At 50.7% G+C, this 14,670-nt stretch overlaps 2 protein-coding genes across 5 annotated transcripts; both read left to right on the forward strand.

The window, feature by feature from the left end:
- Positions 1-5,869: 5,869 nt before the first annotated feature.
- On the forward strand, positions 5,870-11,118 carry WDR45 (WD repeat domain 45). Of its 4 annotated transcripts, none has more exons than XM_057719029.1 (11): positions 5,871-6,005; positions 7,463-7,534; positions 7,667-7,741; positions 7,831-7,935; positions 8,787-8,895; positions 9,019-9,113; positions 9,628-9,707; positions 9,820-10,028; positions 10,108-10,209; positions 10,294-10,439; positions 10,661-11,118. In XM_057719029.1, exons 2-11 carry the CDS (start codon positions 7,480-7,482, stop codon positions 10,768-10,770), a joined length of 1,086 nt encoding a protein of 361 aa, XP_057575012.1. In that variant the 5' UTR covers positions 5,871-6,005; positions 7,463-7,479; the 3' UTR covers positions 10,771-11,118. The 4 variants fall into 4 exon arrangements, with proteins under 4 accessions (XP_057575015.1, XP_057575012.1, XP_057575014.1 ...); XM_057719031.1 differs by having other exon boundaries at positions 8,790-8,895; XM_057719030.1 differs by having other exon boundaries at positions 5,912-6,000.
- A 381-nt stretch (positions 11,119-11,499) lies between these two features.
- Positions 11,500-14,394, forward strand: PRAF2 (PRA1 domain family member 2). The gene is made up of 3 exons (XM_057719033.1): positions 11,500-11,769; positions 12,905-13,122; positions 13,556-14,394. The coding sequence occupies exons 1-3, from the start codon at positions 11,591-11,593 to the stop codon at positions 13,693-13,695; spliced, it is 537 nt and encodes a 178-aa protein (XP_057575016.1). The 5' UTR covers positions 11,500-11,590; the 3' UTR covers positions 13,696-14,394.
- Positions 14,395-14,670: the final 276 nt, after the last annotated feature.

The following is a 14,670-nucleotide window of genomic DNA, read 5'->3' on the forward strand; positions in this document are numbered from 1 at the left end:
GGGACTCGAACCCAGCCAAACTCAGACTGGGACTCAAACCCACATGCTGGAACTCAAACCCGGCCAAAACCCAAGGTCTTCCAACTGAGAACACACACCTTGTTTCAGGGCTTAATGAAGCTCAGGTTCTTGATGTCTCATGGCAGAAAGAATTCAGCGAGAGACAAACTGATAGCTAAGAAGTGGATTTATTTAGAGAGAAACACACTCCACAGACAGAGTGTGGGCCATCTCAGAAGGTGAGAAAGGCACCAGGGTACGGGGTTGTCAGTTTGTATAGGGGTGGGTAACTTCATAGGCTAATGAGTGGGAAGAGTATTCCAGCTATTTCGGGAAGGGGCAGGGATTTCCAGGAATTGGGCCACCCCCCCCACGTTTTGATCTTTATGGTCAGCCTTGAACTGTCATGGTGCCTGGAAGTCGACTTGTCTGCCATCTTGGACCCATTCGATTCTAATCAGTTTGTCATGTCCTCGGGCTATGTCATTCCTTCAAAGGTTTTGCCCTGCCCCTCTTCCCTCCTGTTTCAATGTTACCTTATCACAGAAGTTTCTTTGATCATCCCTAATAAGATATTGACCCCCTACCCTTACCTCAACCCTTCCTATCTCCTAATCCATTTTATCTCTAATTTATATGTAAATATAAATATATGTACATTCATTCATTCATTCACTCGTCACCTTTCTCCTCCAAGGATGTTGTTCTGTTTACTGTTTGATTCCCCAACATTTAGTACAGTGTGCCTGGTGTGTTGTAGGCACTCAATATATATTCGATAAATGAATGAATGGATGTTCAATAATCAGTTGTTAAATGAAGGAGATTAGTACGCTACTTTTCAAAACATCAGAGCAAATCTTAATTTCTCAATCCACAAACAATCCATTTTCCAGGATGCATTAGAGAAAATTAATTCATTGAGTCACATCCACAAAAGAAGGTGAAATGTTCCAAGGAGGAATTCTAATACTGAAGTTGACCCAACTGGGTCTGAGAAGAGCCATGTTAAACTTCAAGATTTATGTTTTGAGAACAATTTTTTTTTTTTTTTTTTGGCGCACGGGCTTAGTTGCTCCACGGCATGTGGGATCTTCCTGGAGCAGGGATTGAACCTGTGTCCTCTGCATTGGCAGACAGATTCTTAACCACTGTGCCACCTAGGAAGCCCTTGAGAACAATTTTGACTGAGATATAGATACTTACAATCCATTCCCACAAATCTGGAATGCCTAAACATTCATCCAAGTTTGCATTTCTTCCACAGGTTACTCAGTCATTAGAACTTGATCCTTTTCAATCCTGACACCCTTCCTCATGGCAACTTTGTATGACAGGCACGTGTATCATTCTTCCTTCTCTGGTGACTGTCCTATTAATATACAGTGTTAAGTAAATAACCAAACCACTGGTTTGAAGAGCAAACTAAAAAGGATTTAAAGACTTAGGAGCCCATCTTAATTCAAATAAGATGTTAAGTCCTAGTGACTTCCCTGGTGGTCCAGTGGTTAAGACTCCATGCTTCCAATGCAGGGGGTGCGGGTTCGACCCCTGGTTGGGGAACTAAGACCCCGCATGCTGTGCAGCCTGGCTAAAAATAAAATAAAAAAAAAGATGTTAAGTCCAATTTGCTCCAGGAAGAAAAGGTGAGGTAAAACACTCATTGTGGAGGTGAAGGTAGGGTGGTACTTCTATAACCAGAAGTTTTAACAGCACCAGGAACTAACAGTGTTGAAGGTCAATTATACTTCAAAAACAAACAAGCCAAGTCATAGAAAAAGAGATCAGATTTGTGTTTACCAGAGAGGGTGGAGGAGGGGGAATTGGATGAAGGCAGTCAAATGGCACAAATTTCCAGGTATGAGATAAATAAGTACTAGGGATGTGATGTACAACATGATAAATATAATTAACACTGTTGTATGTTATATATAAAAAAGAGTAAATCCTAAGAGGATCACAAGGAAAAAAAATTTTTCTATTTCCTTAATTTTGTATCTACATGGAATGATGGATATTCACTAAGCTTATTGTGATAATCATTTCATGATGTATGTAAATCATTATGCTGTACACTTCAAACTTATACAGTGCTGTAAGTCAATTATATCTGAGTAAAACTGGAAGAAAAATAAAAAAGATTTTCTCTATATATAGGTTTGGAGCAATTTTATTACAATGTGCCCTTTTGTTTTGTTTTGTTTTGTTTTTAGGCTGCACCACGTGGCTTGTGGGATTTTAGTTCCCCAACCTGGGCCCTTGGCAGTGACAGCCCAGAGTTCTAACCACTTTACCACCAGGGAATTCCCACAATGTGCCTTTGTGTAGTATTTTTCATCTATCTTTTGCTGGTGTTCATTGAACTTCTTGGGTCTGTGAGTTTATATTTTTCATTAATTTTGGAAAGTTTTAGGACTTTATTTCTTCACATACTTTTTATGTCCCTCTTCCTTTCCTTTGGGGATTTTATTTCCTGCATATTAGGCCACGTGAAATTGTCCCACAGCTCATTTATTCTTTTTATTTTCATATTTTGGGGACATTTTTTTCCTCTGTTCCATTTTCTTAGTTTTTATTGCTATGACTTCAAGTCACTAATGTTTTTCTTCTGCAATGTCTAATCATTAATCCCATCCAGTGTATTTTTCATCTTTAGAAATTCATTTTGGGTATTTATATATCTTCCCCGTCTCTGCTCAACTTTTTTCACATAGGGCGTGCAGCTTTAATAACTTTTAGCATCATTCTCTCCTAATTCTCACATTTGTGTCCATTCTGGGTCAGCTTCCATTGATTGATTATCATGGGTCATGTTTTCTGGCTTAAAAAAAATAACACTCTTTTACTAAGATATAATTCGCACACCACACAATACACCAATTATCACACAACACATCACTGCAATCAGTTTTAGAACATTTTCACCATCCCAAAAAGCAAACTCATACCCCTTAGCAGCCACTGCCTTTATTTCCGCAGTCACCTCCCTCCCCCACCCCAGCAGCCCTAGACAACCACTTCTCTACTTTCCATCTCTTTGGACTTGCCTGTTCTGGACATTGTCTAGAAATGGGATCATACAACATGTGGTGCTTTGTGAGTGGCTCCTTTTACTTAGCATACGTTTTTCAAGGTTCTTCCATGTTGTAGTACTTACCTCTTGCTTCTTTTTATGCCTAATCATCTTTGTTTGGATAACAGACATTGTGAATTTTACCTTATTAAGTGCTAGGGTTTTATTATTATTCCTATAAATCTTCCCGATCTTTGTACTGAGATAGTTAAGTTACTTGGAAATAATTTGATCTTTCAGGGTCTTCCTTTTAGGATTTGTTAATTGCGTCTGGAGTGGCACTAAGTCCTGGGCTAATTATCCCCTACAACCTTCCTATGTATTCTATGCCCTGTGAATTATTAGTTTTTCCAATTGACCTATGTGCCAGGCCTTGTTCTAATCCAGTTGGATGGTTCTTTCCCTGCTCTTGGGTAGTTTCTTCACATGCATGCACTTGTCAGTACTCTGCTGAATATTCAAGGGGGACCCTTTGCAGATCTCTGTGGTTCTCTCTCTGCAGCTCTCTCCTGATATTCTGTCCTTTGAACTCTAGCTGCCCTTGTCTCTCTGGACTATTTTAACTTAGGGAGGCCACCAGGCTCTGCCTTCTCCCCTTTCTATGGCATAGCATGAAAACTCTCCAAGTGGTAAGCTGGGGCAGTTTGGGGCTCATCTTCTTTCCCATTTCTCAGGGATCACTGACCTTCACTGCCTGATGTGTATGTCTTGAAAACCATTGTTTCATGTATTCTGCTTTTATTTGGGGGGGAAGGGGGCAGTGGTTGGTTGTTTCATGTGAGAGGACAAATTTGGTCCCTGTTACTCCATCTGGACTAACCCAGGGGTTGTATTTGTGACACCATTTGGAGAGTGGGACCAGCAGAATTTGCCAGTGACAAAGAAGGAGAATAAAGCATGATATATCTGCTCTTTGGCTTGCGTGACAAACTGGGTGTTATTGTACCACTGGTTGAGATGAGGGAGACAGGAGGGTGGATGAGCCAGGGAAATTCAAGAAGTCTGTTTGGATGGGTTAAATTTGAGATGCCTTATGAGGCATCCACGTGAACATGTCAAACAGGCCATAGCATATATGAGTCTGGTGTTTGGGAAAGAGGTCTAGGCTAGAGGCCTAAATTAGTGGATCTTCCAAATATTTGCAAAAATTAAGGCTACAAGACAAGATGAAGTCACCTAGGGAGAGAATACTGGCTACAAAAGTAAGGGGGCCAGGATCATACCCAAGAATTACCCCAATATTTGGAAACTGGATAAAGATGGAGGAGTAGCCAGAGATATAGGAGAAACGAAGAGAGTGAGAGCAAGAAGCTCTGGAATATGCTGGGTGGTTACAGAAAGGAGTAGAGAATCTTCCCAAATTGCTGGTTTAGGAAGATTGTTACTCATCAGTGATCTGGTTAAGAGCAGTCTCAGAGACATGGGAGTGACAGAAGCCAAACTGAATTAAGTTAAATATGCTCTGGGAATTCCCTGGTGGTCCAGTGGTTAGGACTAGGCACTTTCACTGCTGAGGTTCTGGGTTCAGTCCCTGGTTGGAGAACTAAGATCCCAAGGTGTGGCCAAAAAAAAAAAAAGTTAAGTGTGCTCTGGGATGTGAGGAAGTAGACTGAAGAAAGCCAGAAGATTGGCTCTGCTGAGAAGCATAGCAATGGAGTCACACCTAGGGTAGCATATGGAGCCAAAATTCACAAGTAAATATGTCCCTGGTTATTGTACAGCACAGGGGATGCAGTCAATATTTATAATAACTTTAAATGGAGTATAATCTACAAAAATATCAAATCACTATGTTGTACACCTAAAACTAATATAATATTGTAAGTCATCATATATTTCAGTTAGTAATAATAATAATAAAATAAAGGGGGGGGATACACACTTAAAAAAATATATCCCTGGATGTTGACAACACAGCACATCAAACAACCCACATGGCCATCAGTAGGGGAAGAGCTTGAACAATTACACATTTATTCCATGGAATACCATGCAGCAATTTAAAAGGATGAATGAAACAGATGTCCATTATACATTAACAATTTTTTAAAGCATCAAACCACACTTGAAAACAAGTAAAGGATGGGTGGATTATATCAATATCAATTGTGTCAATATTCTGAGTGTAATATTTTACAAACATGTTACCTTTAGGGGGAAGTGTTAAAGTACATGGGATTTGTCTGTATTATTTCTCAAAACTACACGTGAGTCCACATCTCAAAATTTGTATGTTGAATACAAAAATATTTCTAGTTTGTACATAATTGGGGTCTTCCTCCCCGCCCCCCCCAACAGTGACCACTTACACCTCTTGCCATCAAAAAACCTTTTTCACTTTGTAAATAAAACGAAGCAGAGGTGGGGAATCCCATCCTGGCTTCCCCTGGCTATGGGGATAGACTCAGCTTTGAAGGTCTCCAGGTCCACCCCCGCTTCCAGGCTCCCGGATCGCCTCCCTAGAAGCCTGGGAGAACTACAAATAGCTACCAGGGGCGGCCCCTCTAGCCCACCTCAGAGGTCCAAGTCTTGTTAGCCCAGAATGTAACGCCGCTAGCTCTCCGAACAGGACCCAGTTGAGGAATTCTCGCCCTTTTCCTCTCAGCGAGGGGAAGGCTCTCTCTCTCTCTCGCCCACCTGTCCTCGGTTCCCTCAGACAGTCATGCCCTTGCGGAGCGTCCTCTGCTCCCCGAGCCCTCCTGGGAGGACGCCACGCTCACTCTTGTTGCTCCAAAGACCCAGAAGCCGGGTTAGGAGGACTGCGGCCGCGTTTCCTGGCCAGCGTGAGTCATTTCCCGTCACAGGCTCCCTCCCCCGGAAGTGAGGCCTGATGTAAACACCGGAGCTGGGCGTCAAGGCCCGGGAGGTCAGAAAGCCGGGCCGCGGGCGGCACCGAGAGCTGGGGCCAGGATCGGGGACGCGCAGAGGTCAGGTCAGTGCAGGCGGCAGGGAGCTGGGGCATGGTCCCAGGATTGTTTGTGGTCTGGGGGATGGAGGGGTCTTTTGAGCAGGGGTCTTGGTGGATGGGGGGATTACCTAGGACAGAGATCTTGAGTAGGTGCTGGCATTGGAAGGAGTATGAAGGTGGTCTTGGACATAAGTGAGGGAGGAGCGATGTGTGAGGCATCCCTGGCAGGGTTCTTGGGTGGCACGGGTCTTTGGAATGGGGGTCCCAAAAAAGGGATCTTGGAAAGTGGGGCTGTCCAAAGAATGGGTCTTTGGGGGGTGAGGCGGTCCAGTGGAGGTGGTACAGGGGGAAAGGGAGGACGTCTGGAGAATGGGAAGGGGGTGTGCCTAGGCAAAGATTTTGGAGAGATGGGGGTTTGAAGGGACTCTGGAGACTCTGGGACAAGAATATTAAGGGGGGGGGGTCCCGGGCAGGCATCTTGTGGGAGATTGAGTTGTCCCACATAGGGGTTTTGGGAAGGATGTGTCCTGGGCAAGGGTCTTGAGGAGGTAGGGATGCCCTGGGACAGGGTCTTGGGGAGACTATAGGGGGTCTGGAGGAGGAATCTTAGAGGGATGCAATTCCTGGGGGTAGGTCCAAGCTAGCCCATGTCAGTCAGGGACAGCAGAACACACGGAAGGGTATGTCCCAGGGGTGGGGGATTTGGAGTGATAAGGGAATCCTGAGGTAGGGTCTTTAGGACATACAGGGATCTGGGGGAAGGTCCAGGTTGTCCATCGTTGGGCAGAAGTTAGCATGGCATGAGAAGGGGTTGTGTAGGACTGGGATCCTAGTAGGAATGGGATCCTGAAGGGATTTTGGGAAGCTTGTGAGGACAGAAGGTGTGAGAGAGCTCTGGAGTGGTAGAATAGGTTGGAGTAGAAGGACATGGGAGGGGAGTTCCTGTGAGTGGTGGACCAACTGTAGCAGGTCTCAGGACCAGGTCAGGGAGGTGCAGGAAGAGGTGGATGTTTGAGCCCCCTTTCCCCATTTCTTGACAGGTAGACTTAGGTGCTGGATCCAGGTGTAAAGATAAGAAGTGGGTGGGGAGTGGTTCCAGGCCATGTTGGGCACTGGAGCAAGGATTAGCTGGGGGTAGAGAGGAGATGTCACTGGGATACCCCCTACCCCATTATCTCCTGATAAGCAGTCAGTCAGGGAGGGAGTAAGGGGGGTTGGGGGATCCAGGTCAGGGTAGGCCCAGAGAGCTGGGGTCAACCAAGTGTGAGAAAATGGGAATGTTCCTGGGCCATGCTCTTTGGGGTCTTGGGAACTTAGAGTGGAGATCCTAGAACTCTCCCCATGATTTTGTCTTCTTCGCAGTCTTTCTGGGGTTAGGTAACAGTGGGAGGAGGAAGAAGAAATCAGGTGGGGACAGGAGCTCTAGGACTCAGAGAACAGACCCCAGGACTCTTCCCAACCCCACCCCCATTTGTGTCCAGGGAAGCAATCCTGGACCATGACTCAGCAGCCACTTCGGGGAGTGACCAGTCTGCGTTTCAACCAAGACCAAAGTGAGAGAGGCTTGTGCCTATGCCCTTTAGGGAGGGAGGGAGGGAGGGCAAGAATGGCCAGAGGTGGGTGTTAAGCCTTTAGCTTCCCACCTGGGCATCCTTTGAGGCAGCCCGGATTCCTCCCATCCCCAGGCTGCTTTTGCTGCGCTATGGAGACAGGTGTGCGCATCTACAACGTGGAGCCTTTGATGGAGAAGGGGCATCTGGGTGAGCTGTTGGTGGTGGGGGGGCAGTGGGCAGAAGGGCTGGGCTGGGTATTGGCATCCACCCCTACTGACACCCTGGTCCTTGTCCAGACCACGAGCAGGTGGGCAGCATGGGCCTGGTGGAAATGTTGCACCGCTCCAACCTGCTGGCCCTGGTGGGCGGTGGTAGCAGCCCCAAGTTCTCAGAGATCTCAGGTAAGTGTCCTCATCCCGTCCCACCCTTGGCCCAGATTCCCCGGAATCCTGGCCTCCCAGAGGCACTGGCAAATGAAGATGTCAGTAACTCAGAGTCACACAGTGAGGCCTACAGCTTACAAGTCCTGGATCTTATCGCTTGAGAAGCTTGGTGTTTTGTCTTCATTTAACAAACACTTGTTGAATGCCTCCTGTATGCCATGTCCTTACTTGTGGAGCATTTGCTGTGAGCCTGGTGCTGTTCTAACCACTTTACATATATTAACTCATTTAATCCTCACAGTAACTCTGTGTGGTAGGAAGTATCATTATCCCCATTTTTACAGATGAAGAAACTGAGGCCCAAAGAGGTTAAATGTTTTATCCATGGTCACCCAGCCAATAGGTTTTAAAATTTTGGAGCTGTCTCCCCAATGCCCTCTTGCTTTGAATCTCAAGCACCATCTTATTTTAAGGGTTTTTGTTGATCCCACTGAGACATGGCAAAAGATGCCCTAGGATTCCTCACAGAAATCTTCTGGGGGGTATGGGCTGGGAACCTGGAGACAGAAATAGCTACTGACGGAAAGTTACAGCCCTGCTTGGTTGCTGATGGGTTGTAGGTCCTTAGCCAGAGAGCCAACCCCTTCGAGCCTCAGTTCCCTCATCTGTAAATGAGTATAACAGTTCTAGAACCTGTCTTCTCAGGAATCACATCTACAAGTGCTCATACTGTGTGAGGGTCACATTGGGTGTTAGCAAAAGGTTAAGCAAGTGTGTTGAGGTCCCATGGGGATTAGGGGTAGGTCTTGTGTCACCAGGGCTGCCCTTCACTCTAAACCTTGGCCCCGACAACACACCCATCTGCCCAGCAGTGCTGATCTGGGACGATGCCCGGGAGGGCAAGGACTCCAAGGACAAGCTGGTGCTGGAGTTCACCTTCACCAAGCCAGTGCTGGCTGTGCGCATGCGCCATGACAAGTGAGCCTGAGGTGGGCTGGGGGTGGGGGAGGTAGGAGGTCCCCACAGCAGGCGAGAGGGTTAGTCCTGCGTGGGCACCCTGCCCTCCCCTCATGACCATTCTGTGTTGTGTGATGCCCACAGAATCGTGATCGTGCTGAAGAACCGCATCTATGTGTACTCCTTCCCCGACAATCCCCGAAAGCTGTTTGAGTTTGACACCCGGGACAACCCCAAGGGTGAGAGGACCCAGAGATGCAGGTGTAATGGCAGGAGGCAGTGGATGGGGCAGAAGGGCAGAAATGAAGAGAGACAGGAAGGGGCACACAGAGAAGAACTGGGAAAGAGAGGCAGGGAGAGAGTCTCTGCATAGAGATGCTCCAGCGGGCTGAGATGCCCACACTCCCTGTCTATCCATTTTCCCATCCCTTAGCCAGTTCTCTCTCTCCACTCTCGGCCCCATCTCACCCCTGACTACCTCAGACAGCAGAGCAAAAAGGCTCAGTAAGGATATTAACGGGTATGCCAGGGATTCCTCGGCCTCCCAGGACTGCCACAACTGCATTGGGATGTAGGGAATCTGCCTTGATGGTGGGGAGCACACCTGAGGGCAAGCCCCCTGTAGGTACTGTGGGTAACATGTATCGTGGAAGGTTGAAGTCCGGCCCTTATCCAGCTCTGTCCATTCTGAGACCCTGCCTGGCCCCAAAATCCTGTTTACCAGCCCACCCCCACCCCGCCTTCACATCCTAGGGCTCTGTGACCTCTGCCCCAGCCTGGAGAAACAACTGCTAGTGTTCCCAGGACACAAGTGCGGAAGCCTGCAACTTGTGGTGAGCTGTCTGGTGGGCAGGGGTGGGTAGGTGGGATGGCTCTCCCTGTGGACCCTTGGCCACTGAACTCCCTGCTACCTACTCCAAGCCTGAACTTCTCCTTCTGCCACAGGACCTGGCGAGTACAAAGCCCGGCACTTCTTCTGCTCCGTTTACCATCAATGCACATCAGAGTGATGTGGCCTGCGTGTCTCTGAACCAGCCAGGCACGGTAGTGGCCTCGGCCTCTCAGAAGGGCACCCTTATTCGCCTTTTTGACACACAGTCCAAGGAGAAACTGGTGGAGCTGCGCCGAGGCACTGACCCCGCCACCCTCTACTGGTGAGCACAGGGTATGCGTGGTGGCCTCTTGACCCCACAGCACATGACATGTGGGCGTCACTGCTGGTTTGTCTTTCAGCATCAACTTCAGCCATGATTCCTCCTTCCTGTGTGCATCCAGTGATAAGGGCACAGTCCATATCTTTGCTCTCAAGGATACCCGCCTCAACCGCCGTTCCGCGTGAGTACCTCCTGCCCTCCCCCTGCCTCACCCCCATCCCCCTGTCCATACACCACACCTGGGCTTAGCCAGTGTTGCCTACAGGCTGGCTCGCGTGGGCAAGGTGGGGCCTATGATTGGGCAGTATGTGGACTCTCAGTGGAGCCTGGCAAGCTTCACCGTGCCTGCTGAGTCAGCCTGCATCTGTGCTTTTGGTCGCAATACTTCCAAGAATGTCAACTCCGTCATTGGTGAGTGGAAATAGCCCTTGACTGGGGGTACTGCATGGGTGAAGGCCTGCAAATTGGACCTGAAAGAATTCTAGAGTATGGGAAGCCTTCCATCATCAGTAAGGGAGATGGCACATGGGCAAAGGCCTAGAGATAGACCCTAGGCCACGGGACACCTGAGAAGACTGGAGTGTGTGGCTTTGGCAGCCTCTAACCTTTTCCAATCCTCCCCCTTCCTCCAGCCATCTGTGTAGATGGGACCTTCCACAAATATGTCTTCACTCCTGATGGAAACTGCAACAGAGAGGCTTTCGATGTGTACCTTGACATCTGTGATGACGATGACTTTTAAGGATCCTGTGGGTTGTGCTAGGGACCTGCAGTGGCAGATCGCAAAGCCTGTGCACCGGTGGGAGTGCTCTGGAAGCCGCCAGGCAGCAAGCATTAATGGAGCAAGTGCCCACTTTCCACTCTTAAGAGCAATGCCTAAACGGCTCAGTTGCCCCAAGCACTTCTTGATGACTGTGTGCCTGCAGGGCCAGGCGAGGGACTCTGGGAGACATGAGGACTCCCTGGGGCTCCCAGCCTGGAGAAGACTGCTAGGGACCCAGAGTGGGTGACCTAATCCAGCCTGTGGGGATTTTTAAAAAGCTTCCCAGAAAGATCTCTGATGTGATGAATATGAATAAAAGGCCCTTAATAGTATTTATGGCTGGACCTGGGAGTGGTGCCTGTAGGAGATGAGGCTGAAAAGGCCCTGCAGCAGTTTCATGGAAAGGTGTGATCCTCTTGGACCCTGAGGGGAAGGAAGCGGGATCCTGCTTGAGTCCCTCTGACAGCCTGCATGTCCTCTACTGTCTGGCTACTCTGCCAGAGCCGCCAGCACCGCCCAGAACCGGCCCCGTGGCGCCGCCGTCTGGGGGTGGATGGGAATGCCTCGCCCCGCGGCGGCGGAGACTTAATTTCCCGGCAGCCCCTGCTGCCTTACAGTTCCGGCATGTTTGCATTTCCGGTCACGTGTATTGCCGCACCTGCGCAGTCCACTAGGTCGTCTGGGTAGCGGCTGCACGGTCCAGACTCCATTTCCCAGTGTGCCTCGCGGTGGCGCGGGGTCGAACGGGTGTTGTAGTCCGGCCTTTTCTTTGCTTGGTCCAGCTACATCGACCGGCAGGATGTCGGAGGTGCGGCTGCCACCGCTACGCGCCCTGGACGACTTCGTTCTGGGGTCGGCGCGTCTGGCAGCCCCGGATCCGCGCGACCCGCAGCGATGGTGCCACCGCGTCATCAACAACCTCCTCTACTACCAAACCAACTACCTTATCTGCTTCGGCCTTGGTCTCGCTCTGGCCGGGTGAGGGAGGGAGGGAGGCGCCGGTTGGCGGGGGGCGTCCGCTGGGCATGGAGGGTGGACCCATGGGGTTTTGATGGGGGATTCGAGACCTTGAAGGGCGAATTCAATAGAGTGTGAAACTGAAGGGGAAACTGGGAGACAGAAGGCCTGAAAGAGGAATCTGCAAGGGCTGGGCCTTGGCAAAGGGTGGATTTGGGGGCAGGTTGGGATGGGGGGGCCGGCTGGAGTGGGTCCTGCGGGTGTAGGGGGAAGTGTGGACCTGAAGATAAGGAGGGCCTGAAAGTGGGACATGACTGTGCCTGAGGGGTGATGGGGCCAGATTAAGGTGGCCTTGGAGGACTTACAGCAGAGACAGGGACAGGACGTGGTCAAGTTGAAGGGTGGACTTGTGGAGGATCTGGGCTTGGAGAGGAGCTTAGATATAATTGGAATGCTCCAGGAGCAGGTACCTATTGGGGAACTTGAGTCAAGAGGGACCCAGGGATGGAAGGCCTGAGACCAGGGAGGTATGGAGAACCTGGAGGAGGAACTTGGGCAGGATTGGAAGTTAAGAATGGCACCGAAAGCCTGGAAGGGGTTCTAGTAATGATGCAGGGAGGAATCTATAGGAAATGGGAACCCGGAGGGGGAATTTGAAGGGGAGGAAGTCTGGAAGGGACTCTGGGCCTGGGGAGAGGGAACTGTATGGAAACAGAAGGACTGGAAGAGGAATTTAGAAGGGCTGGGCCTTTGCAAAGAGTGAGTTTGGGGGCACGTTGGGATGGGGGGGGGGCGGCTGGTGTGGGTCCTGCAGGGGTAGGGTCAGAGGGAAAGAGCAGGGAAAGGCTGCGAGCCCGGGGGCCTAGCGGGATGGGAGGGCCTGAAGCAGGAAGATGCGACTGTAGGACTGACAAGAAAGAAATGAGGATCCGCAGGGGAGCCCAGGGCTCCTAGGAGTTGGAATCCTTGGAGGGTGGACGTGCTGGAGACAGGGCTGGCGGAAGTATTTGCCGGGCTGGAGGGTCCGGATTGGGGGTGGAGTGGGAACCAAAGCTCTCAGGGCCCGGGCTCTGGGACGGTGGTGGTCTGGGAGGCACGGAGGCCGGGCGGCCCTCTCCCCGCCTGCCCAGCTAGCTTAGTTCCATTGTCCCCGCAGGTACGTGCGCCCGCTGCACACCCTCCTAAGCGCGCTGGTAGTGGCGGTGGCCCTTGGCATGCTGGTGTGGGCGGCTGAGACACGAGCAGCCGTGCGCCGCTGCCGTCGCAGCCACCCAGCTGCCTGCCTGGCCGCAGTGCTTGTCGTCGGCCTCCTCGTTCTCTGGGCCGCGGGCGGCGCTTGCACCTTCCTGCTGAGCATCGCCGGGCCCGTGCTTCGTGAGTCTCCACTACCCTGAGATAGCCGGGAAGACGGCCAGCGCTAGCCAACAGCGCCGGGCCCGCCCTACCCTGATTCCTGGGCTGAGAGGGGGCGGGGACACCCGGCGGGCAAGGCCACACCTCCTTTACGAAGCGCCTTCCCTGGCATTACTCCCCTCTCTGGGAACGCCCCTCTTACTTACCGCCTTTCTGGGCGTCACCGCTGGCATGAAGTGCCTTCATATGAAGCGGCCACGTCCCCGTTACTGTGCACCCTCCCTGGCCACACGCCTGTTGCGAGGCGAGTTACTCCACCACACTAGCAGGGTTCAGAGTTGTCCTGGCTACTGACCATTCCATTGGTCTGCCTGTGCTCCAGTTCCCTTCTCTGGGCCCCCATTAGCTAAAGACTCATGTCCCATTCCACTGACCTCACTCCTATTGCCTACAGTGATCCTGGTGCACGCATCACTGCGCCTGCGCAACCTCAAGAACAAGATTGAGAACCAAATTGAGAGCATTGGTCTCAAGCGGACGCCAATGGGGCTGCTACTGGAGGCGCTGGGACAAGAACAGGAGGCTGGATCCTAGGGCCCTGGGATCTGTACGCAAGACGTGGAGAATGCCATCCCCACCCCGGCCCGGACCCAGAGCCCTTTCCCAGTCCTTAAAATAGGAGCCCCCGCCCAGTTCAAAAAACAGGACAACTGCAACCCTTCCCCCAGGTCCCAAACTGGGATATCCTCTCATACCCAGCCCCCATTTTAGGAAACCAGAGTCTTCCCAGCCCTGAACTTGGGACCCAGAGATCCTCACATCCAGCCCAAAACTCGGGCTTGGAGACCAGAGCACTCATGGCCAACCTCAAACTCTGGGCCCAGACACTCCCGCCAACCCCAATCTGGGACCCACCTATCTCCCACGCTCAGCTCCAAAGCTGGGGACTGGGACCAAGGCATCCTCAAATCTTGAACCCTGGACCAAGGCTTTTCCAGCCCCCACCCCAGCTTTGAACCCAGGATCCAAGTGTTCTCAGACCCCATCTGGGTGGATTCAGGTATCCTGACCCCGTTGAACCCTTGGTCCCAGGTGACCCCAACACTCAGCAACCCCACTTGCCTCCCTCCAGCTCTGCTTAGGGATTCTGCCACTCCCCACCCCACCCCTCACAAAGTTGCACAGTGATGAGGACCAAGGGGTGGGATGGGGTGGGGTGGGGATAGCCCTGACCAGGAATGGGGCATATATATCAGTGTTGCTGCAACAATAAAGGCTGTTGCATTACTCAAGCCAATTTGGGCCTCCTTAGTAAAGTCTGTGTGTTTCAATGGCCAGAAGTGACCTGCTTTTCAATTCTACTAGAGACTTTCTGACTGGGTCTCTGCCAAATATGTGGGCTGAAGGGTGAGCTCTCAGTTCCTTTCTGGAACCTATTACCTCTGGAGTGGCATTGACACACCAGGGAGTTAAGGGCACGGAGTGTTTGCTGCCGTCATTTGTATTACTAAGGGCTCTCGGCTAGGAATCTGAGCATGGATAGGCAAAGACGTTGCCCTACATCACAAA

Source organism: Hippopotamus amphibius, chromosome X (assembly GCF_030028045.1).
Source record: "Hippopotamus amphibius kiboko isolate mHipAmp2 chromosome X, mHipAmp2.hap2, whole genome shotgun sequence".
Lineage (NCBI taxonomy): Eukaryota > Metazoa > Chordata > Mammalia > Artiodactyla > Hippopotamidae > Hippopotamus > Hippopotamus amphibius.